General features: G+C 40.8%; 2 protein-coding genes across 5 annotated transcripts; one reads left to right on the plus strand and one right to left on the minus strand.

Moving 5' to 3' along the window:
- Positions 1 to 4,641: 4,641 nt before the first annotated feature.
- Positions 4,642 to 18,566, minus strand: SLU7 (spliceosome associated SLU7). 4 transcript variants are annotated; one of them, XM_076350412.1, is made up of 16 exons: positions 18,525 to 18,566; positions 17,784 to 17,960; positions 16,980 to 17,133; positions 16,600 to 16,680; positions 15,854 to 16,018; positions 14,265 to 14,330; positions 12,630 to 12,677; positions 11,981 to 12,112; positions 11,606 to 11,703; positions 10,110 to 10,177; positions 9,776 to 9,915; positions 8,693 to 8,854; positions 8,132 to 8,236; positions 7,866 to 7,940; positions 7,504 to 7,608; positions 4,642 to 6,497 (listed from the first exon to the last, which is right to left on the minus strand). In XM_076350412.1, exons 2-16 carry the CDS (start codon positions 17,945 to 17,947, stop codon positions 6,318 to 6,320), a joined length of 1,743 nt encoding a protein of 580 aa, XP_076206527.1. In that variant the 5' UTR covers positions 17,948 to 17,960; positions 18,525 to 18,566; the 3' UTR covers positions 4,642 to 6,317. The 4 variants fall into 4 exon arrangements, with proteins under 4 accessions (XP_076206527.1, XP_076206529.1, XP_076206531.1 ...); XM_076350414.1 differs by having other exon boundaries at positions 18,506 to 18,565; XM_076350416.1 differs by lacking the exon at positions 18,525 to 18,566 and adding an exon at positions 18,119 to 18,249.
- Positions 18,567 to 18,857: 291 nt separating this feature from the next.
- On the plus strand, positions 18,858 to 22,983 carry PTTG1 (PTTG1 regulator of sister chromatid separation, securin). The gene is made up of 6 exons (XM_076349849.1): positions 18,858 to 18,963; positions 19,831 to 19,933; positions 20,239 to 20,417; positions 21,339 to 21,432; positions 22,291 to 22,440; positions 22,826 to 22,983. The coding sequence occupies exons 2-6, from the start codon at positions 19,852 to 19,854 to the stop codon at positions 22,903 to 22,905; spliced, it is 585 nt and encodes a 194-aa protein (XP_076205964.1). The 5' UTR covers positions 18,858 to 18,963; positions 19,831 to 19,851; the 3' UTR covers positions 22,906 to 22,983.
- Positions 22,984 to 24,691: the final 1,708 nt, after the last annotated feature.

The following is a 24,691-nucleotide window of genomic DNA, read 5'->3' on the forward strand; positions in this document are numbered from 1 at the left end:
TTCCTCCTCGGCAGCAAAGCCGTCCTGCCCGTGCCGCCCCTTGTAGTCCCCGCACCAGCCCGGGAGGTGCTGCCTCGCCTGGGCTGGTCCCTGCTGCTGGCTGGTGTGGTCCTGTCCCCTGCCCACATCCCCCGCTGGTGACCCCAGCACAACGTGCTGTGGCTTCACATCCTCTAGATAAAGCTTGTCGGGGAACGCAGCACCTACAGAGTAAAAAGCGTAATTGTAGTTCCGCTATCTCCCGTGCACGTGCAAACGTGAGTGCCTAAAGGTGAGCCATTGCCAGCTCCCACCCCAGGACAGCAGGATGGGACCGCGTCCCAGCGAGGAAGGATTTTCCCTTGTTTGCTTTGAGTGCCAATGTGTTTTACCGTTGCAGATACCGACCTTGCAGCAACGACTTTGTAACCAAATAAAATGACTCGGCAAATGCCAAAATAGCTGCAGTTCACCCAGAGGCTGGAGGCAGCCTAAAATACAGCCTTCCCGTCGCCCTGGGCAGTGGCAATGAAAGTGTACCTCTCTTCAAAGATGAGTGTAGGTGCTTTGGGTTTGTTTTTTTTTTCTTTTTCTTTTTTGGAGATACTAATGGTAGGGAAAAAGTGTTTTTCTACCCAACAGGCCTCCTGGCTTAGTGCAGACTGGTGATTTGAGTAATTTTTATGGCCCTGCCTAAAAGGAGTTTGGAAGTCTGTGAGCAGTCTTCAGAGAGTGATTGTCCCTCTCCAAAAGCCCCCATAAAAATGAGTCAAATGTCTGTTTAAAGGATGCCCTTGAGACCATTAGCTGTGCTTAGGAACTGCAGTCCTAACCCATTAAGATAAAAATAAATAGCGCTTATTTTAGGAAGAGGGAAGTGGGAACCAGCCCAAGCACCAGTGAGCCACCGCAAGCACAGTGCAGATGTGTTAAGGTTGGGGTTTTTTTTTTCTTTTGTCTCATGCACTTTCTAATTCAAAGTGAAATTCAGCAACCTTTTTGACTTGCTACAGTTGGCTCCTGCCTAGGTATCTAATAACACAGTTAGACAAGAAAAGACTCTTCTGAAAATGCCTTGTATTTCCCAAAATACAAAAAAACTCCAGCCCCACTTCTGGAGTCTGTAGCAGCAGCAATCCCAGTACCTGGGGACAGAGGCAGCACTTGCCCAAGCCAGGAAAGCCGGCTGCAAATGTCACTTACCCGTGTCACAGTGCAGTGCCTCTAGCCTTCAGGGCAAAGCAGCAGCCCCCAGAGACAAGTGAAAAATTACTTCCATTGCGTGCGAGCAGTGACAGTCTGTGCAGATAGTGACAGCTACAGATAAAATCCTCTCTCCTGCTGCCGCTTTCCAAGCAGAGAATTTTGCATCAGAGCTGGCTTTTCTGTTCTCAGAGAATTGGTAATTTGCTAAAAATGGTCTTTCAGCTATTCCTAGAATATTGAGAAAATATTAATGTATCAGCAGAATACGCTGTGGGGCTGTGCTGCCTCTCTGGTGTCAAAACCTGCAGCCCAGTGCTTTTGCTTCTGCACATGCTCAGAGTGAGACTTGTTAAAGCAAGAAGGGACAGCCAGGCAAAACCAGAAGCCAGCTGAAGGCACCATTTTCCTCCCCCGGCTTGGGTCTCATGCAGCCCAGAGGCCGATGGCATAACCCCTTCCCAACCAGGATGTGCAGAACCAGGAGCAATGCCAGCGCGAGGGAACTCCTCCTTCACCCGTGCTGCTGTAACAGCCGCCTTGCTAACGGGGCACTACAGCAGGCGACTTCAACCTCAGGCCTTGTGCTCCAGCATCCACTTCCCTGATGCGCTGCTAGCATACGTCGTAGCAGCTTGTGAATAAAGAGCAGCAATGGGATAAAACTCTGCTGTGAGGTGGTGTTGGAGCCAAATCTGTAGTTCTTAGCTGTGTATTAAAAATCAAGAACAAATTCATGTGCAAATGTGCTACTGGAGTAAATGCATCCGAAAAAAAGTCCCACTCTTAAGAGGTGTGGTGGGAGATTATAGAGCAACGGGCCAAGGACTGTGCTTAGATCCAAATGCAGCGCAAATGCAGCGGCTGAGGGAACTGGGGTTGTTCAGCCTGGAGAAAAGGAGGCTGAGGGGAGACCTCATCGCTCTCTACAACTACCTGAAAGGAGGTTGTAGCGAGGTGGGGTCGGTCTCTTCTCCCAAGTAACAAGCGATGGGACGAGAGGAAATGGCCTCAAGTTGCGCCAGGGGAGGTTTAGATTGGACGTGAGGAAAAATGTCTTTACTGAAAGAGTGGTGAAACATTGGACCAGGCTGCCCAGGGAAGTGGTTGAGTCCCCATCCCTGGAGGTATTTAAAAGACGAGTAGATGAGGCGCTTAGGGACATGGTTTAGTGGGCATGGTGGTGTTGGGTCGACGGTTGGACTTGATGATCTTAGAGGTCTTTTCCAACCTTAATGATTCTATTCTACGAGTGGCTGGGTGGAGGCTGTTTCTAAAATGCTTTGGAATTACTGGACTTACTTTTAAGACTTTGTAGCTTAGAAATTTTGGGTTTGATAATCTGTCCGCTGAGCAAGGTTTTCTTAGGCAAAGTGAATTTTTTCTCTGTTCCACTGAGGTCTGAAATGCATTTTGCAGAAGCAAAAATCATCACTACCTACCACCCCGGTGAGTTTCTGCTTGGGTCATCTAAGAGAAGTGAACAAATTTGTTTTATGTAAAATAACTAGTCTAAGTTAGAATGACATTTCTGTCTCTTCCTTTGTTGCATCCGGCAAAATGAATGCAAACAGGAGTGCTAACAGAACAACGAGGAGTTGCCTGCACGTGGTTCAGGCCGTGGTGTTTTGGCCTGAACAGAGTAAAGTTCTACCCAAAAGTGGTACGGAAAACTGCAGTTATTGGGTTGCACTAGTGGGCACAGAAAATCCTGTCTCTTCTGTTGTTTTTTCTTTTTCCTGAAAGTTGAACTCCATTTCATCCTTAACTAATTGCTATCATTCCTGCTTCTTTCTGATCCCTCAACAGCCTAAAACAATTATGCTCGCGTAGAACAGTGCATCTCCCTCGTTAACCCACTCAGGAAAGCTATAAAGATCCAATTACAGAGAAATGTGGAGACAGTAAAGAACTACCTTCTGGCGTGTCTTGAAAGATAACACAGAATGCTAAACTTTTCAACAAAAACATAAAGAATGTTTTAATCTACACGTTTTAAAAATGCAAATGTCTTCAAATCAGCTGGCTAGTGCAGAGTTTGCAGACTGAGCGTGCCTCCAGACAACCAGTACTCAACAGGATGAAAAATGAGGCAATCGAAGCAAGTGTTGAAAAGGGAGTTAGTTAAGAAAAGAGTTTTTGAGCTTTGTCAAGGGCAAGATTCGGCGAAAGCTGCCCTGACTGTGCTGGGAGGGCCTGCCTTGTACTACCATTTGAGAATTTGACTAGTCTGTGTGACCAGGCTAAGGAATTTCCTCTCGCCTCGCTTCTGTCTTTGTGCATGCAAGAAACTTCAGCTGCCTCTGCTAGAGTATGCTCATTTCATTATATGTTTATTTTTGTCCAAGCTAGCCTACAAACTTGTTTCAACCTCATTTTAGAAAGGAAAAATTCTTCTTGTGCAATAGGAAGCTGTCTTTGGATACGGGCAGTTACATTGCATGCCAAATCCAAGGGGAAGCAGATGGAGGAAAATTAATCCTCGTGATCAGATCCACAATGTTCTTTAACATTTAACCTTTATGACATAAATAGGACAACGTGTTTTAAGCTTTATTTGTCCTTTAACTGTTAAGACTGATCCAGATGAGATCTACTCTGCATCATTCACAGGCTCACGGAACTGTATTTGGAATAAAACATGCTTTTTACCCTGGAGCTGCCTTTCTGCTTCAACAGAGGAAACTGGTCCCTCTTCCCCATAGGCTCTCTCTTAGCAGAGCGAGACAGGGCATGCCAGAAAGTAAGTTACAGTCATGTCTTCAGGTATTGAAAAGAAAATCCGTCCACATGAGTATGCTTAAGGTGGAATTCAGTATGTTTATTCGTAATAAACTCTCTCTCTCTCTAGCACTGAGCACGTTATATTGGCTTCTATAATACATGCACCTTTAACTCCCCATTTTTCTCTTGAATGTAAGAAAAATACTCACTAAATGAGTTTAAATCTGAACTTTACGGGCTGCCTAGACTGGTGAATTACCTGTTCTTCATTCTGAATTGTTCTTTTCAGTGTTATTTCTGAATTGCCTCCTTTACTCTATAAAGAATCAAGTCTCCAGCTACTTTTGAAAGGTATCTAAATAGCTCAAGGAACTGATAACATGGACCCTCCTGACATCTCATCCTCCTTCAAATTGAACTTGGCACTGACTAAGACAACAGCAGTTGGTATCTCTGCAGCTGGAGGTATGCTGGCCAGAACTTCAGATGTTACAGCCCTGAGAAGAATAATAGTTTACAGTTCAGCTAATTCAGAAAAATCCTCCAAGGACAGTTTGCATTCAGGTCATGCCAGAGGATCTCTGGAACACAGCAAATACTCAACCTAAAATTTTGATCATCAATGAGAGTATCGCAGATAGTTTTAATATAGAACTACATTGCAGATTAATGCAGAATTTCCATTATTAGCATTTCTGTATGCTAAATTAAAATATTCAATCCTCAAAGCGGCTGTGAAATCACACACGAGACTTAAATGTATGTTTATTGTATGTAATTACTCGTGGAAAAGAGCAGTTTTCCCTTGAAATTATCCATAACCTAGAAAGGTCAAGACATGAGCTGATGTGGAAACCTAAAACATGAGTCACTAGTATAGCAGAAGGAAAACTGTATCCCTAATATTTTTCCCCTTCTGACAGTCTAAATCCACATTGTTTGTGGAAACATAAAAGCAATTTCTGCAAAAGCTGATTTCTACTCTGAAGTTTTTCCTTCCTGGTACTTGGTTATATTAACAATTCCACCCCCAGATCTTTGATCTCACTAGTTGGTTATATTTTTTTGCAAGTGCTAGGAGGATTTTAAAATCCAAGGTTTATAAAATAAAAGTCCGCAGTCAGATTTATAAGTCTTATAAAATAAAGTCTGCATTCAGAATTAGTATTTCTGTAACAAAAATAAAGGGGAAGCAGACTTGGAGAAAACCTAATAGAAAAAATGGAAACCAGCTTTACAGGTGGAAATGACAAGTACAACATGTTACAGGCATAACATACTGTTTCATTTTCTTCCCGTAACTTTAACTTCCTTCATTGTTTACAAAGCAGAAATTGTAATCAGGTTCCTAATTTTAAGAAAAGCCAGGATTACGGAGTCTTCCTTGTCCTACCATTAATATAACCACATTTAATGTGGTTATAAAAGCCATGTTTAATAAGACAGTTTAAGCCATAACAGAAATAATTCTCGAGCCTCTCAACTCTAAAGTCACGCTGTGAAGTTTTTCACCCATTTCTTCAACTTTTAATAGTTAAAGGGGAAAACTCTCAGTTTAAGGACTAATATTGCCAAACACAAAGCAGATGCTGCTTCACATTATCACAAGGTATTAGAGCCTGACACTTGGTATTACACCATGTAACAGGATTCTGAAATTATAAGGGTAAGATGAATACTGTTATCAAACAGAAAACCAAAGAACTCAGATCTTTGCAACTGAAATTTATATGTTAACATCTGCAGAAACAGAATTAGAATTTAAAAGTTCCACAGTCAGCTTCTCCTAAGCTCTTCATTAAAAAGGCTGGACAGCATTTAAGACCTTTATATTAATTTAACCAAAACTGTACAAAGCAATCAATTTTTACATTTCCAAAGTACTTACTACAAAGCGATCAAGAAACTATTTCTCCTTTTAAAGCCATGTGACAGGCACCTGCCTTTACAAAGAAGAGGCTTCAGTAGCTGTATCAATTTTTTTTCAACAATTGTTCTGTATTAAGTGACACCTGCTGACCGTTTTGAGTAGTCAGTTTTACTGAATGTATCATGACTTTATGCATATATTAGTTGGCCAAACGAACCTAGAATTCCAGCCAGTATCGGATCTTTTCCAATAAAGAATTTACAGAGTAGGTATATCTATTTCATATGTACATATGATTTTATATATATATGTGTATACATATATTTGTGACTTTGTATGTGTATACACACATATAAAAAACTGCTGTAAGCGTTGGACTGCTTAAGCCTGCCAAAAGAAGTTTTCACCAACGTCGTTGGTGCAAAAAAAGGTCTCTGCTATTTCTGCCACATATTAGACACGTGGAAGGTAAGCAAGTGTCTACAGAGTTGTAAACAAGTATAAAAAAAAGTCTTGTGTATTGGAATGATTTTCACCATGACTACTGTCCAAGAAAAGAGGCCATGGGATCATCAGGTCTCTGACGTTTCATTCTATAGGCTTCCATCTCCTCTTCTGTTGGCTCCCTGGTTTCATACACGCTGATGTATGGTCTCTTCCTCTCATCTAACTGCATGATTTCTTTAACGTGGAGAAGACGAGCCTCTTCTGCATTTAGTGCCTGAAATGAAAGCAAATTAAAAAAAAAAAAATCAAACCCATGATGAAAATTAAGCAAAAAAAACCCCAATGAAAGTTTGTATTAGCAGCAGGCAGAATGGTGGGATAAGCAATGCACGTCTGTCCGGCCTGCCTACAGCACACTTCATTTAATGCTCATTTTTTAGTGTTTAATGTAAAATGATGGTAAAATGATATTTAGCAAACAAGATACTTTAATCTCTTTCCAATTGCCCAAATCAAGTAAGAAACTCCTTGGCTTTACCTAAAATGTAATCGTGATCCAGCAAGTACAAAAGCAGATAAGCAAGCACGTGATCTTAGGGGTCTGGGTTTGTTTGTTGGTTTTGGTTTTTTTTTTTTCCCAGTCAGGGTGCGTTGTTTTTTTTTTTTTTTTAAATGCTTTTTGAAATACATGTTATCCCATTCCTCAAACTACTACTATTGCTCCTTCTTGCTACTGAAAAGAAGTTGCATTTGTACAATACTTTGATTAACCACAGTTTAACATTAGTTTCACACTCTGAATATCCAGAGGCAGGCTGCTGTGCTTGTGGAAGGGCTGTTCAGCCGCAGTCAGTAGATAGCTTGGTGGATGGATTTATTCCATCAACTGTGAGACTGGGCCCAAGTCTGGGACAAAAAGTGCTAAATTAAGCTTTGACAGTGCCTTTGATCTCTCCATCTTTCTTCAATACCCAAATCATTGTGTTCTGCAATGTCTTTTATAGACTACAGCTGTAATAGGTGCCTAGAAAGGAAGTGTTCTAAATCTTCTAAACTATGTCTTCCAAAACTGAATATTTATTGCATGTTTGCCTGAGAAATAGGGCATGTACTTTAGAACATCTACCAGCATTTTAAATTTGCTTTTGTTCAAAATCAGCATCAAAGAACATCCCACAGAATACCACAAGAACTGCATTACAGGCTTCATAAAACTGACACCGCTGTAAAATATATTTCAAGATCTTTTTGCCACAAAACCACTGAAGAATATAGTGCACCTTTTTAAGTTTCTCTTGCTTCTTTTTCTCTTCACCCTCACTATCTGAATTTGAGCTCTTCTTGTGCTTCTTCTTTTTCTTCTCTTTCTGTTTCTCTTGGTGGATCTGTAAGGTGGAAAACCAGCTACTGTTAAGATTCAGCTTGCAAACATTAGTAATGTTTAAGCCATTAAATCCCAAGTGTCTATTAATGCTATTTGAGAGCTCAGTTTTCAGTAGAGATGTTAATGATCTAATAATGCAGCCTAATAACTTTCAGACTCATTATGACTTACATAATTTTGTAGTTATATGTTATCTTTCCATCTCTTAAAATGCTGAGGAAAAAAGATCTGCCTTCTTGAGAAAGGGAAACAACCTACCTCCATCAGTGTTTTGGGTTTTGTCATGTGTTCTTCCTCCCCGGGCTGCTCTTCCAGTAAGCTTGCTTCAGTATTCTATACGATAGACAAGAAGAAGGATACCCATTTACTAAGCACATTTGAAAGGGGAAGGACAAAAAAAACCCCCAAAACCCACAAACCCCCAAAAAACCAAAACCCCCAAAAAAACAAAACGGTCTAAAACTTAGGTAGGAAGATGAATGCTTTTTAGCTCTTTCCAAGTGACTAAATAAGACAATACTTACAGCAATTTCTTTCCCAGCTTCTCCTGTACAGTATGAGTACTTGACAAATGAGTGGCAGCATTTGTAACCCCACTTGCCTTCTTTCCAGTATGAACCCCAAATGCACTGCAAGAGAAGATACCATAGCAGTTATGTCCACAACGATACTCCCGTAAGAGGCAGGCTGCAATTTATTCTTGAGGTTATATCCTGATAAGTAAATTATTCAAACAATCCAGAAGGGAAAGTTATGAGAAATACTTTTGCAATTTTACATTAGCCTTACAGGTACAGTTTCAAAAAAGAGAAAAGCAACAGGATGTGGCCAACTCATATTCAAAGTCGAAGGGAAATACAGTAACTCCCCGTTCAGTTTAAGATTGCCATCGCTACTCCTCAAATTGACATCGCAACCATGACAACTTGAAATTCATCCTTAGTAGGAAAGGGAGTGTCACATTTGAGACAGGAGAAACTTATTTGCTGTATTAATTATATTGTACTGTATCCTACCATTCCTCATTCCCTTCCAATGGGAAGGAATCTCTTTTTTTTATAATTTTTACATAAGCTAGGGCTTACTGTATGGTTGTTGATCTTTACATCCTCTTCATATTTAGAGCAAGCAATAGCTTTCTCTTGTCCTTTGATGACTGTTCCATGTCTAGAGTACTCCACGTAATCTTCTGTTTGAGCTAACAGCAGTTCAGCTGGTGGGGCATCTAGATGTTCTTGTCCTCCATACTAAAATGCATATAGAAATGACATATAACAGCCTTGCAAAAACCCCCACCTTTTATGTAGTTAAGCATACATTTCAAAACCTTCACCTTCAGCACCTTCTGAAGAAGACACAAAAGAAGTGGATGGAGACAGTTTAATCTTTAGTGAACAGTTAAGAGAGAAATACATCTCCTCCTATGGCCACTGTGGTGGTTTTTGGTGGGGTTTTTTGTTTGTTTGTGTTTTGTTTTTTTTTTTAAAATGCTGGAGGGTTACAACAGTGATATTCCTCACTCAAAGCAGGAAAACTTTTCAGACCAAACCAAAAGGCTCTGGTATAACCAGAGCAGTACTTCCTGTCCATCTCCAAACTTGAATGTTGACAAGGTTAGAATCTGAATGGATTATTTAGTTCTTTATCAGTTGTCCAAGAAACCAGTAGCAAAATATGAAATAAATATTTATTTACAAGACTGCACCCAAAACTCGAGCCTGAAAATTCTGCTTTTCACATTTAAGAGAAAAGAAAAATTCAGAAATAATTTTGGGAGACAGTTACTTGGGTATTTTACAAAAGATACCACTTTTAAACAGCAAAAGAATTTTTTCAGCCATTTGTATTATTAAAAAAAAAAAAAAAAATCTAAATTCTCACTCCTCCTACGTACTGCTGTCAGATTTTTCACTTGAGAAATTCTGACAGTTAAGAGCTCCCAATAATCCAAAGAAATGCCAGCAGATCTTCAAAGGTTCCTATATTAAATAACATAATGAATCCAATTGATGAGATAGTGTGTATAGATAGAAAAATCTCTTTATAAATCCAAGCTGCTGAGAACAGCTGATGCATTTTCACACAGCATTAGTAGTCTTATTTGTTCCCCAAGACCCAGACTTCAAACTCAAGAGAATTCTTATTAAATAAAACCAAATGTCTATTACCTTCTCTAGGATGCTTTCTTTCTGCTGTGCCTTGAAATCTTCTTTTTTCACTTTGAAGGATTTGTAAAGTAGCTCTAATTTTGTAGGGTCTGCTTGAAGATGAACTTCAGAGCCTTTGTCATAAGCCTCCCAAGCAAACACTGTGTACACAAGAGTTTTCACTCGATATTTATTCTAAAACTGACATGTGCATTCAAATTACGATCTTTAATTCTATAGTAATTTGAAAGAAAGCCTCAATCTAAAAAGATTTATTTCTCTTTTGCGAGAAAGAAGTATTGTTCACTTAAGTCTTTTAAGTTCATTTCCTTAAAAAAAAGCAAAACCCACTTACACTGAGTCTGTGCCATTGAAATGGTATCTCCAGTGTAGCGAACAAAGTTGTCACCTGCGTAACCAACTCTGCAGAAAAGAACAATACGATTCTTAGTGTTCAAGTAATGTGATCTCCTCTTAAATACAATCATAGAACACCAACAGGAAAGTAAAAATAATTCTTTGTGCCCTGAGAGTTAAGAATGGAGGGAGGGGAAAGCACATTCAAGTCAACACACGAAATGAAAGTCTAGGCTCCCCATAGTCATGAAAATACTAGATAGACATCAAGTATTCCGAGTTGCTATGTTTATATGGAAACATCTTATGACACAGACCTGCAGCTCTGTCTGGGATACCAAGCGCCATGAGTCAAGCTTGGATCTAATTGCACAATAAATACGCATGAATGGTAGGTGATATTCTAGCATAGTGATTCTCAGCTTTTGGATTTGTGAATCTCTCCTCCCACCCAGACCCAGTGTGTTTTACTGGGTTAAAGCCTGGTAATAGCTTTACTGCTCTCAGTTACCTTTTGCACACCCCTTGAAGAGATTCACAATGAGTGTATGAAACACAGGTTGAAAATCAAATAATGTTAACAATCCAATTTCCCACGCTTTTCATCCCTGCTGGAAAATTTACAGTCTGCAATGCTGTGGCAGAAACATAGATACAACAAAGGTCAAATTATGACTCTGGAGAGAAGTGAAAGCATCTGCATCTAAAAAAAAGAACTGACTGGCATTATTCTAGCTGGGGGCAAGGAGAGGTGGAAAGAGCATTATTTGCTAGCATTTAGCCACTGCCATTCTATTTCAGGCAGCGAGCTAATCCAATTACTCTACTCTAAATAAACGTTTCTGCTCACAGCCTGTCTATTCTGTATGTCCACAGCACTACACAGGTCACGGCAGGGTGACAGCTCAAGTGCCTGACTTGGGTTTTAAGCGAGACAGCCTTATGTGCAGCCAAAAGCCAGCCTATGGCATTCTTTAATTAAGTTGTCTATCTAGACAATGCCAAAGCTTTCAGACCTTTTCTATGCAGACTCCATTAATATATGAGGAGCTTTTGCTCCTAATTCAGGCATTTAGTTAGGTACCACAGATACTCCATGCTAGTCTCCAGTGCTGAATGCCTCCCGACAAACAAGGGATGAAGTTTAAGATTTGGTTACTGAAATACTTTACATAAATATCATTACTGTTTACAGGTTATCACCTCTAGATACAGCAGAGTGTTCTAACCCTTGTACATACCATTACACTAAACGGTGGTCCGCATATCCCTGAAGATTAAGGGCCAGTATTACTAAAATACTACTTTTATATACTAAACCAAAAAGTGCTGCTAAAAAAACCCAATTTTTCCATGTTTACTACTACTTCTATCCATAACTAACTAGAGATTCATTAGTAAAAGGACATACAGGTAAAAGAAAATACAAAACTGTTAATCTCATTTTTAACAGAGTTTTGTTGGATACACAAGCATGACCCTGTTTTAACTTACTCATCTGGATTCTTGCCTGTATTGGCATACGGGTTCTCCCTCATAGCTCTTGTTTTGGGATCATAATAAGCAGAGTTTGGATCTAGATTCCTCAAGTACTAGGGAAAGAAAACAGCATACAAGATATTTGATATTTATGATTCTAAAAGAACTGAAGTTACTACTGTATCCCCCAGCTTAGACATTTTAAAAAGGTGTATCTATGTAAAAGGATGACCTTGACGAAGTCATAACATGAGCAAGAATAGAACTGAGAACAGACCTTAACCTCCGAACCCCAAGACCCATACGCAAACATTAATAACTGAGCCTACAATTTTTTGAAATTAACTCTCATGAATACAAAAGAATATCTGTAAAGAATTCTTTACTCACTTTTGCAATATCTTCCCGAATACGTAAATTTCGAACTGTGATACGTCTTTTAGAGTCAAAGTTCTGCCCAGGCATATCAATGTCATCTGCGTATTTATCTTCATCTTCATCTTCACTGTTATGATCTCTTTCCTGAGGAGAGATGGGAAACTTCTAAATAAAAGAGGACATTCACTCCAGAGACAAGTACGAGAATCTGGTTTTAGTGGTTTCATTAAAAACTCTGCAATCCTTGTAGTTAAAAGTTAGCATCATTTACTTGGGCTTAAGCGTGCTGTCATGCTAGTAACATGCTAATCTAACATTCAACCGTTTTCAGAAATACTCTCGTTAAAGGGTTTCCACTTCCTCATATGGAAACAGTTACAAAATTATAACTGTGATGATATTAAGAAAACCGTTATCTTGGGCAAAATACCACATATTAAAAACTAGTTATTTGCTTGCATCTCTAAGGTTTGACAACACGCAGGAGTTAAAACAAAACCAAAAACCCCTCTATGAAACCCAACAACCTCTGCCCAAAAGAATAGGCAGCCAGTGGCATGAACACAACATTGAAACCCTTATGCCACCCTTGTTTCACTGTTCCACTAACTACCGGTCCTTTTTCCTGCCCATGGTGTGATGCAGTGGGTAATCATCTTACTGTCTGTGAATTTGGTTCCTCTTCTCCCCACTGGTGTCTTGGGGAGTTCTGCAGCAAACAAAGAGCACATCAGCAGAGAAGACAAGATAGCGGAGAGAGGAAAGATGGCAGGGAGATAAAGAGCAATCAAAGCAGAGCTTTGATGCCGGATATACAAAATACAATTTACCTGTGGCACAAAATGCACAGACTGCTATATTTTGAACGTTCTAGGAAAGAGATTTTAAGTGTCTCTATTATAGACGCACGTTGGAGACCTTTTCACTGTATTCCCAACTAAATTTCTAAGCCTTTGCAAGAAGGGCAAATTCTAGAACTGTCACTGTTATTTAGAGCTTGCTATGCCTTTGAACACTAATGGTTTAGACTAGAATATTTCATATCATGCAAATATAACCAAGATTAAACTCTGAAGGCTTAAAAAAAATAATTAAGAAGATATGCATATGTAAGTATTTAGTTAGGATTGACAGGAATACTGAGCATGAATCAGAAGCCATAATTTAATCTGGAGAAACATAGCCAGAATTTATTTTTTTAACCTGCTTAGCCTCTAACTTGAGAATACTTGCTGCGGTAAAGATGGAAACAACTATGAGTCCTGGAAGACTGACCAGGAAATTGGCCAGCACTGACTATGCAAATTGGCATCAGTCTTGGTCCTCTCCATCAGAGATAGTTCTTATGTTTCAAACATACTTTTCTTCTTTCAGCTCCATTTTGTAAGGACTAAGTATATGAAACCAACAATGTTGCCTTGTGGTGAAAACAGGCATCCAAAAGAGAAAGAATCTTTTCTATCGGGAAGGTCGGAACGCTGTAGTTTGTGTTGGGTTGGAGCTTAAGTTCACTCCGCCATCTAGTGACAAAATGCAACGTGACAACCTCTGGAAAATGGAGGCCCGATTGTATGTAGTCTTTTGCTTGGTGTTTTCTTTCTTACCACATTGATTAAAAAAAAACTACTTCTGACCAGTCTCTACTTTTTCCCCATTTTATAAACTTAGCATATTATCAGAAATGCCTTTTACAATTAGAATTTTATAAGAGGAGCTTGTAGAAGTTAGTGGAAGATGCAAACTCTGCGGAGTAGTTATAAGCCAGAGGGAAATACATATGCTCAGCCTTCAAATAACCAGAGACACTGCAAATAGTCATAGCAATGACTGCAGAAGAAACAAGTTTGGTTTTAAGAGAAAGAAAATACCTTCCTATTCCAACTTATACTAAGCATTACTAAAACAATCCACAGTCACATAATAGTCACTACCTCAACACTAGTCAGATGTAACAATCTTTAAATACAAAAAAGCATTTCAGTACATAAACAAAACTACTACATAGAAAACAAGTTTTTCTGACTGAAAAATCCCTGTCATTAGTTAGCAAGAATATAATGACAGAGAATTTTTGCCCATAAGGGGAAAACAAAGCCACTGTCATTTGAAAGAAGATGCTTCAAATTCTTGAATGTGACACAGAATATGCTGGTGCTAGGAAAATCTTTAAATTACTGAAGGGCATAAAAAACAACAGCAGACCCTGTATAGAGAATAAAAGCACCAGAGAGCAAAAGTAACCTGTTGCATTTTTATTTGTCCTAAACAAAAATAAATTAGGGTTTAGTTTACTTACCACTTGCTCCAGCTTTCCTGATGCTAACTCTTCCTGAAGCTTCTGGGCTTTCAGTGTACGTTTGGCCTGCGTTATCATGAAAATGCATTTGTTTTAGTATTTCTTTTTAACAGCAGGTGTGTAGTAAGACTTATCATAAGCATCTCTTGTGACTGCTGTCATTTAAATTATATTCCTTATTACAAAAAACTAAGGTTTTAATTCTCTGGGTGCTTGTAAAAAAATCATCAGCCTAGAGCTTCTCTCCTCCACTCCTATGCTTTACCACATTGTTTTTTGAGCTTCAAGGAAAGGAAGCTATATATATATACTAACCATTTTACTATTTTATATTATACTGTTAAATAAAACAGTTTACTAGAGCTTATGAAGCTATACCATTACTACATGCATCCTAATTTAAGAAAGAGAGAGCTTATTTTAGTTCAGTAGTGTTTAAAAGCAAATGTTTTATTATTGTGTCCTCATAATCTAGTTAGGAACTTCAGTGCTTAAGGTTCTTCATGACTAATGCTGCAAGCATTTATGTTTCATCCCAGAAGCACCCAAAGTCTAGCATCTAAAGTGAGATTCTAAAGCAGCATGGAGTGAATTTTTGCATGTGTTTGACATCATAGAACCACAGAACAGTTGATGTTGGAGGTATCCCTGGAGACCACCAAGGACAATCCCCCTGCTCAAAGCAGGTTTGCCTACAACAGGTTGCCCAGGACCGTGTCTATGCAAGTTTTGATTACTCCAAGAATGGAGACTCCCCAGCCTTACTGGGCAAGCTGTTCCGCTCTTTGATCACCCTTACAGTAGAACATTTTTTTCTTCTGTTTAAACAGAATTTCTTGTATTTCAGTTTGTGCCCACTGCTTCTTGTCCTGTCACTAGATACTACTGAGAAGAGTCTGGCTCTGCCTTTAAACACTCCCATTAGACATTTATACACACTGATTAGATCACGTTTAGCATTAGCTTTCCCATGCACTACAGAAAAATACCGAGGACCAGGCACCGGAGGGAGTTAGTTAGGCACCTAACTACTTTTTGGAACTGGCCTAACATACAGTCAAGGTAGCCAACTATTTTTTTTTTTTTCTTCTAAAACTTTAATAGTGTCCACATGGATTTGGTGCATACAGATAGAAAGTTAACTGCAACAGCAAGGTGCCGATCTGCACAGAGACATGTACAAATAGTCCACTGCTCCATCATGGTAACAAAAAGGATTCGTAAGCAAAATAACATGAATGAGGCTACAAAATAGATATAGATTTATCGGCTCTAATACAGCCAGATAATAAATTCCTTTCTTGCCTGCAATTCCATCTGCATCTTGGGTAATAAATTCTAAGGCTTGTCTATTAAAAAGTAAGCAATCTGGAGAGACACTTCATTTATTGTGCAGACCCCTCAGTTGCCAGTTCTGATCTTAATTTTCAGTTCAAGCAAAGTTTGCTATCAAACACAGAATCCACCTCGCTTTTTCATTATGAATACAGCACAAGGTCTAAAGTTAACAGTGCACATAACAAACGTTCCTCCTCCCAGTCAAGCCAAACACCGAAGCTTTTCCCCAGTAAAACATAGCACCTACGTACCAAATCAACCTTGGAATATTCCTCTACAATCTTCATGTGCTCTTCTGGGTTATAACCATTCCAACGATCTCGCTTTCCATCATAATCAAACATCAGCTGAGGCTGCACATGTTCATCTGGTGCAATATTCATGCCTGTATATTTTGCTCCAACTTTCCTGGGTCTCTGAAAGGAAAAAAAATGGTTGGGTCAGTCCATTAGACTTATATATATGTATACACACACACACACTCAGATATCCCTTTAAAAACAGTATCAATTGAGCTCTTCTAAAGCCAGTTAAATTCAGCACTATAAGCCTGTGAATTGTGAATAAATGCAAGTAGTTAATTTCTGTATTTTAAAATAGTGCAACTGACTCCAAACCCCATCAATTTCTAACTCTATTTTCCACAATTAAGAAAGCAATTAAAACACAGTTTCTGGGGATGGCTTCTAGCTGACATGAAACAGAAAGACAGGCACAGCAGCACTTGAGTTAAAGCAAATTAACACGAAGAGCTAAATATTTTCACCTATTATTGCGGTGCTTATCACAAACAGAACTGATGAGCAAAACCCTGAATAGTAACGTTTTTTCCCTTCATTTTTCCTATATAACAATTTCTTTAGAAATTTCCAAGCCACCTTTCCATACTTGTAACCTTTTTCAAAGCTAGTAATTTTTATCTCTAGCTATTTTTCACTAAAATTAGAATTCACGTTGTTTTCAAAACCATTAAAACATCAACAAAAGTCAAGTTTACCTCCATGCAGTCTTTCTTTTTGTGTGTCAATGCACCACAGTTCTCGCAAGCTCCTTTACGATATCTAGTTGCTATAGCATGCTAAACAACAAAAAAAGAGTGTTGTACAAACTTGTGGCAAGATTCATACACACGTCCCCAATAACTAATTCATTTTTTTCAATACGACTAAAGTGTGCGTGGTCTACCCAAACCCAAAACACGTATTTTGATTATTACCAAATACTGTGACTTGCCTGCTGAGTAAGAATTCCCAGCTCCTGTCCCTCTCAAAAACATGTAACCAGAGTTAGGTCTTTATAGGGAGTCAATGTCTCTTTTCTTATTTCCTCACAAAATCAAACCAAATCTTTATTTTATGACAAAACGATTTTGCATACCTCTTGAACTCCTCGTTTGTACCAATCTCCAGAGGAGCTATACTGTTTCTGCTTCTCTGGCTGAGGTCTCTGATGCTTTAGTGTAGGTCTTTTAGAGGGATCTATGTACCATGGTACTGAGGATATGTACTGAGGAATATGAGGATTGATATCTCTGTAAAAGATGTTGTGTAATAAATACACGGCATAGGGAAAAAAAACCCACCACAACTTAGCCTAACAAATAACTCTCACATTAAAGTTCAGTGCTTTAGGAGTGATAATAAAATAATGAAGTTGTTACAATGCATTGCAAAATAAGCTCTAATTTAACTAGATAAACGCAAACTTCCGTTGAGATTTTGTTGCCATCTAATGCACCTAAAATCCTGACTCCAAATCAAATACCTTATTCTATGCAATGTCACTGAGCACAAAAATAGCAACATTTCTCTTCTCAGAAACAACAAGCCTTGCAGAAGCAAGAGAGAGGGAACAGGTGAGGTATGCAGTAAAGTTCCCCAGTACTGTGTTTTGGTCACTTTTAAAATACCACTTGTAATTAGCCGCATAGATGGGACTTTTTAGCAGCACCGTCAGCAGACCACAGTAGATAAACACTGAACCTACATTTTTTTGAAAAATATCTATTTTCTGAGGACAACTGGAATGTTAAAAGCAAATTCACAAAGTTCAACTATTTACTTCTACAATGACTCATGTAGAAATCATGTATCACCCTCATGATTATTCTGTAATCACAACAGGAAAAAAGACATTTTTAACCAGTAGCTTTATAATAACCATAGCTTTACTAAAACTTACTTTCCTTCTTCATCCACTTCAGCAGGTGCATTTCCTAGTTTTCTTTGTTCTTCTAATTCCTTCTTTTTCCTCCAGTCTTCCCTCGTCATCTTCTTTGGCTCCTCCAGGCTCACATCATTTGACCCTCCTGAAGAAGTGGCGCTTGTTACCGTCCCTGATGCCATTTTGTTTTTTCCCCTGCAACAGGAAAAAAAAAAAAAGAAAAATCTGACTATTTGACAAAAGATCAAGACCATTTCACAGCACAGTTCTTCACCGTGATTTTGTATCATTGAGTTAAACCATAACGCTGTATCATGCATTCTTGACGTACGTCTCTTCACAAAAATAAGTACCAGTGCCGAAAAAAGCATTATTGGCGTTTCCGTTCTCTAACTAACGCGGGGGACGAACGGCAGCAGCTCTGCACACAGCCTCGGGACACCCACTACCGGGCCTCCCCCGCCCGCGCGGAGGGGACACGGACTCGCCCACTGCCGCACGGGCGGGCAGGGCCCGCCGACACGCCGGGGCCGCCGGAAGGCCCCGCCAGCCCGCCGGGGCCCCGCACAGCGCGCAAGCCCGGGCCTACGCGCGCCCCGAAGGCGAGGCACGAGAGCGACTGCGAGGCAGCAGGGCCCGGGCCCGGGCCGCGGATACTTCCTCGGCGCCCAAAGCGGCTGCCCAGCGGCCGCCCCCCGCTCAGGCAGGCGACCCCCGCCGCCCTCCCGGACACCCCCTACCTCCGCCGCCCTTGTTTACCAGCGAGGCCGCACCGCCGCCCCACAATGCACCGCGGCCCCGCCCCCAGCTGTGCTCCGTCAGTGCCGGGGCGGTGCCACGCCGTCACCACGGTAACGCGGCGCCGGGGCCTGCGGGGCGGTTGCAAGCTTACCCCTGCCCGGGCCTGCCCCGCCCCCGGAACGCAGGGGGTGGAGCCGCGGGCGGAGCCGCTGAGGCGGCGCGGAAGCGGCGCTGCTGAGCCAATCGGCTGCTGAGCGTTAGTCGAAGCAGCCAATGGACGACGCGGAGACGGTTTAAAAGCTGCCGGCGGTCGGGGCGCGGGGCACTGCGGCTTTGCTTTCCGGGGGGGTGTCTGCGGCTCGGCCCACCCTCTGCGCGACCTGAAAGGAGCCTGGCCCGCTTCCCTGCGGGCGCTGCCGCCCTGCCCGAGCGCTCGGCGCTGCCGGTACTTCTTGAGGTGAGCCCGCGGCTGGGTAAGCGTGGCTGGTCGCGGGGGGGCTGGGAGGGCGGTTGGTGTTACCTGGTTAAAGCCGGGGTCTCCCCTGAGTGGGGGCGGAGAGGGCTTCTGGAGCTGTGACCAGAAGGTGGCTTAAACAAGGGAAGCGCTGAGATCTGTGGCTGTAAGTCTCTCGCTTTGACTCTGCTTAAGCTTTTGACTTCAAGCTGTGCCAATCAAAAGCAGCTTTTTCTGCAGACTCCTCTTGAGTGGGGAATCGCTTGCCCACCCGTGTAATGGCAGCGATAAGCTCCAGGTGGGAGCTGCCTGGCTGTTCGACAGTGCAAGGGAGGGCTCTTGCCTGTTGTCTCAGATAAGGCTGAAACAGTAGTGAAGTAATCTATTTGTATGGGGTGTCCTCTAATGGCTTCTTTTTCTGGTGAAAAGATGTCTCTGCTAGTAAAATAACTGGCATTACTCTTGGCTGTTCAAGTGCTACAAGCTGAGCTAAGGACTGGATTGCTAAGCTAGGAGATGTACTCTTTTCTTGTGCTGAGGAAACAGTTAAACACTACAAAGAAGTGACAAAGCAAACCAAAGGTATTAGATCTTTCTGTGTAGGATTGCTAGTGAGACCTTGCTACTTTCCCAAACTCATACAAGCTCCTTTAGGACTATGAACCTACTGCATGGACTAATAATGCCTTCAAACATAAGGGTCTGTAGCTAAACTACTATGAAATAGCGTGAAGTACGGGTTTGTTCCCCCTCCTCTAGGGACCAGCACATGGCAGCTATGTTGTCTTTAATGTGGTTTGTTTAAAAAGTGTGCTCTGGTGGAAGAAATGACAAGAATTATTTTCTCTTTTTTCTGTATGGACTTTCCAGAGTGGTCTCATCAACCTGAAGATGGCAACACTAATCTTTATTGATAAGGAGAATGGTGATGTTGGTGCTACTAGGAATCAGCTAAGACTCCCTTCAGGATCTTGTGCGTATATGCTGCCCTAAGCCAGTAGGGGATCAAGTGAAGTGCATAAACCATGTTTTGTTATTCACTGTTTTGAACAGTAATAGTTTTCTATTCTCATCTACTTATCTAACCAGTTCTGCTAAGCTCATCAATTACTATAAAAAAATGTGCTTTTGTCATAGATGGGGCTTATGCTCCTGAGTTATAAATGGTGAACAATGTTTTTTGACAACTAGTTTTCCAGGACATGCGCTTACCAAAGCAAGCTTTAGGGTTGATACGGTGCTAAAGTTAAAGCTTTTTTTCTTCCCCCCACTCTCCAGCAAAAGTCTTATCTGAAAGAACACAAGTTAACACTCCACTTCCTAAAAAAGCAATCAGTACATCTCCAGCCACATCTCACTCTGTCAGAAAGGCTCTTGGAAATGTGAATAGAACTGAAGAAGTCATGAGCAAGATGGAAAAGATAAGACAGAAAAATCAGCCTTGCAATGCAAACAAAGTGAGTACAACACACTTCTGTGGGGTGGGAATGCAGAGTTGTGGCTTAATCCTGTCAGGCAGCTAAGCACCACACAGCTGCTTGCTCACTCCCCCCTCAGTGGGATGGGGGAGAGAATTGCAAGGGTAAAAGTGAGAAACTCATGGGTTGAGGTTAAGACAATTTAATTATTAAAAATCTCAAAGAAAAACAAACCCAATTTCTCACCACGAGCTGGCTGACTGCCTTGCCAGTCCCTGAGCAATGACAGCCCTGGCAAACTTCCCCACCAGTTTTCATTCCTTAGCATGATGTCATATGGTGTGGAATATCCCTGTGGTCAGTCAGGGTCAGCTGTCCTGGCTGTGTCCCCTCCCAGCTTCTTGTGCCTCCCCAGCCTGCTCGCTGGTGGGGTGGGGTGAGAAGCAGAAAAGGCCTTGACTCTGTGTAAGCACTGCTCAGCAGTAATGAAAACATCCCTGTACTATCAACACTGTTTTCAGCATAAATCCAAAACATGGCATCATATGAGCTACTAGGAAGAAAAAGAACCCTATCCTAGCCAAAACCAGTACACCTACATAGGCGCATAGGAGTACAACAGCATAGTGGGTACCTAATGGCAAAGAAGTGGCTCTAGAGAAAATAGTCTGAGCTAATGTCTTGTTCACATGTTAAGTATCAGGAATTTAATATTATGAGCGTAAACGTTCTAGTGCAGTGATTTGTTGCCACCATATATGGTACTGCACTACATAAACTCAACTGAAGCATTTGTCCATCTCCAGCTTATTTGTGTTGAAGGTATTGAATTTAGGCATAACTGAGCACTGTATGGCAGGTGTTCTTGTCTGTAGACCTGTATAGCACAGGAAAGCCACTACAAAGGTACTATAATGGGAAACTACAGTAGCTCAAATAATGTGACTTTCTCCTTTTAAGATTACTGAAAGGACTGCTGGATTAGAAAGCTGTGATGCAGTGGCTGAAGAAGACTGGCCAGAAATAGAAAATTTGTTTCCTTTTGATCCTCAAGGTGAGAACTATTGGTGTAATTATTAAAATGAACAATTAGGCTTTCACGAGTGTTGATATTGCTGTAAGACTTTGGCCAAGTTATTGTGGCAAACAAGCTAGCATTGCATTTCTCCGGAGTCCTTTCATAAACGTAAGGGTGCTTGCTACTTCTGAAATACTATCTCAGTCTTGTTTAAATATTTCTAACTGCAATAGCTATGCTCCAGATATGTAGTAGTCTGAGTCCATTATTATGGTGGCAGGAAACTAGTTCCAAATAACCATGCTATAGCCTCTTAATTCATTAAATGGCAACTAGTAGACAAGTATTCAAAAGAATGCTTAAGCAGTACTGAAGAGTAGACTTCTTTTAAGAGTGTATGCCAAGATGGTAATTTCTAACTGAAGAGATTCCTGCTACTGTAGGATATAATAGTCGAAGATGAAACTTCTAAAGCTGTTCTTAGAATATCTGCAATGGGCTGTGCTATCTCAGTCCTTCAAAGTGTGTCCTTAAACCATCCAGTTTGTGTGGAAGTGAGTGTGCAAAAACTGCTGTACCAAAGATGACTACAGTGTTGGTGAAACATATATGCTGTGCTTGATGAAGTTGACTTAGTATAGTGATTGGGAAGAAATTACTAAAAGCTCCTGCTTTACATTAGCAGTTATGTTATGCAGTCTAGTCTTTTGATAAGTGTGAGTGTATGGGATTTTATGGACAACTAAGGTGTAACTGCAAATAAATACCTCATAAGAGGGGACTGTTGGCTTGTGTTGTTTTGGACCTGCTCCCACTTCATTTAATCTAGGAGAATTTGCAGCTTCCTACTGCTACTGTACACTGTTACTAAACTACAGTGTGTCTCTCAAACAGACTTTGAGAGTTTTGATCTTCCTGAAGAGCACAAAGTAAGCAATATCAACCTGTGTGGTGTTCCCCTCATGATATTTGAAAGGACATATGACAGATGTGTGAACATGGTTCCTTCACCTGTGAAGATCGAAGAGATTTCATGGGAGTCTAGTAAGTGGAAACTTAGCATGAGTTTCAGTACATACAGTGCTCATTAGTGGTTTGGGAGGGAAGCTAGTTGGCTGCAGTAGTGAACTGGCACTGCTGTCTAATTACCAGAATAGCACACTAGTATCAAACAGCTTTTGGTGTGTGATCAAGCTGAATTTAACTGGTCAACCCTACTAGTACAGTAGTGGTCTCAAAGTGATATTGCTGAGCCATCTCCTGCAGTGCATTGCTAACTGATTGGTTAGGTGGAATTGGCTTATGCAGTCAAACAGTATTTCCCTTAGTCATTCAAAAGGCTTATGCTAATCCACTGGGAGCTAGCTTATGTTAGAGTATAAATTCTGGGTTTCATAAGAAACTGATTTGCTCTATTTCTAACTTTCAGACTTGATACAATCAACTGCTGACTTCCTTGCTACCCTGGATGAGATCATTGACATGCCACCTCCAAATTATGACCTTTAATGCATATTCTGCAGCTTCTATTGAGTTCAAATTTCATGTAGTTCTGTATTTTAATAAAGGCTAATCTAACCTTTGTAATGCTGGACTTGTCTATTTTTAGTAGGCCCAAGATGTAGGTTGTAAAATAGTGCTTTGAAAAGGCGGCTATCTGACAAGCAATTAAAGCAGAGCCTGGATAAGCTTCTAAGCAAGACTATAATTCACTGTTGTGAACCATGTCCAGGAGTTAGCACCTGCTGACTAGACTGTGTGGTCATGATAGGCTGAGAGGCCCTTATGACCTCACTGTTTACATAACTTTATCCATTGAACATGAAAGGGTTAAAACTAATCTGTATATCTAGTGTAAATTAAGTACTAGAGCTAGTACTCACCTGGCAGTTTTCCTTTCCTGAACTTGTTAGCTCTTCAGTGCTTGTCTAAGATGGTATATGTTGGATTTTTATGCAGCTGTAGACTACTACTTTTAATTGTCACAGCATTATGTGGTGCTCACTGCTGGGTACTGTCTGTGCTCTGAGGAAAGGCTGGTGGAACCCCATCCTTGAAATGATAAGCACATAGGTTCAATAATCTTTTCTCTTGCACTGTAATGGCCTCAACTCCAGTTCTTCATAGCATAAGACAAGTCAGTTGTGGAAGTGGTCAGCCTTCACTTAAGTTAAACTGCTTTATAGTTCCTGGGCAGTACTCTGACCTTGTCAGATTACAGCAGCCTGAGCTGCCTTCAGCTTTTAGCTCATCCTTAACATGAATAGCAATGCTGTGCCTGTGTTCTGGGTCATCTGCTAAGGTAGAAGGCCTTTCTGTTCTTCCATGATGCACCTGAGCTCTGAACAGGAGGAATTGCCATGTCAGATTTATAAGTACACTGTGGCACTACATAACTGCAAGCAGTGGTAAGACCAGCTTTTCAGTGCACGCTTACAGTAGCGTCTGAAGTAACAAGAAATATGCTTTAATGATTGCAAGTTGACTAAAAGATGAAAATGCTCTAGCTAAGGACGGGTTAATCTGGTGTGGGTCAGTGCTGCATCCCACAGTTCTGCTTCTTGGAGGCATACTGTGGCTGCAACCTGACTGCACGTGAAGATGAGATGTGAATGTGTAACCATATGCCTTTCATGCCATCGTTTCTGGGAAACCTAAAAATGCAGGCAGCAAAGGAGCCCTTGTGTTTTCCTATAGGTTGTCTGGTTTGCAGGTGCTGCAGGGAATGCATTTGCCCTGCTGTGATGACATAAGTAATGAAGGCTCCCTTTAGCCTTGAAAAGGATACCAGGCAGAGCAGAGAATACTTATTTTCACTGTTTCCTGGTTTTGGATGTTTTCCTCAAGACATGTTTCACTTCCTTAATGCTTTTTACTCATCAGAAGGTAGCTGGACGTTTTGGGAATTGTCCTATTGCAAATTCTGACCTTCAATCCGTTAGGACTAGAAACTTGCTGTTGCTGCTTCTGAATTATCAGTCATCTGATGAAGTGAAAACAGACATTCTGTTTCTTCCTCAAACTTGTCAGGGTATCAGCCAAAGCGTTAAATTGTAATGAATTCTACAATAGCTGGTCTTTATCTTCAGTTTCTTGTCTTTGGCTTGAAACTTCAAAGAATTCAGAGGAATATCAAACTAAACAGGAAAAAAAAGATACAATTAAGGAGATTCTGTATAGAGATTTCAAGTTTTGGCTGATCCTTAATTGCATTTTAATAGTTTTTGATTCTGAAATAATTTGGCCATCTCAGCTGAGATTGAAGTTTGGGTATAGTCTACCAGCCACAGGAGTT

This window comes from Aptenodytes patagonicus, chromosome 12, assembly GCF_965638725.1.
Source record: "Aptenodytes patagonicus chromosome 12, bAptPat1.pri.cur, whole genome shotgun sequence".
Classification (NCBI taxonomy): Eukaryota; Metazoa; Chordata; class Aves; order Sphenisciformes; family Spheniscidae; genus Aptenodytes; species Aptenodytes patagonicus.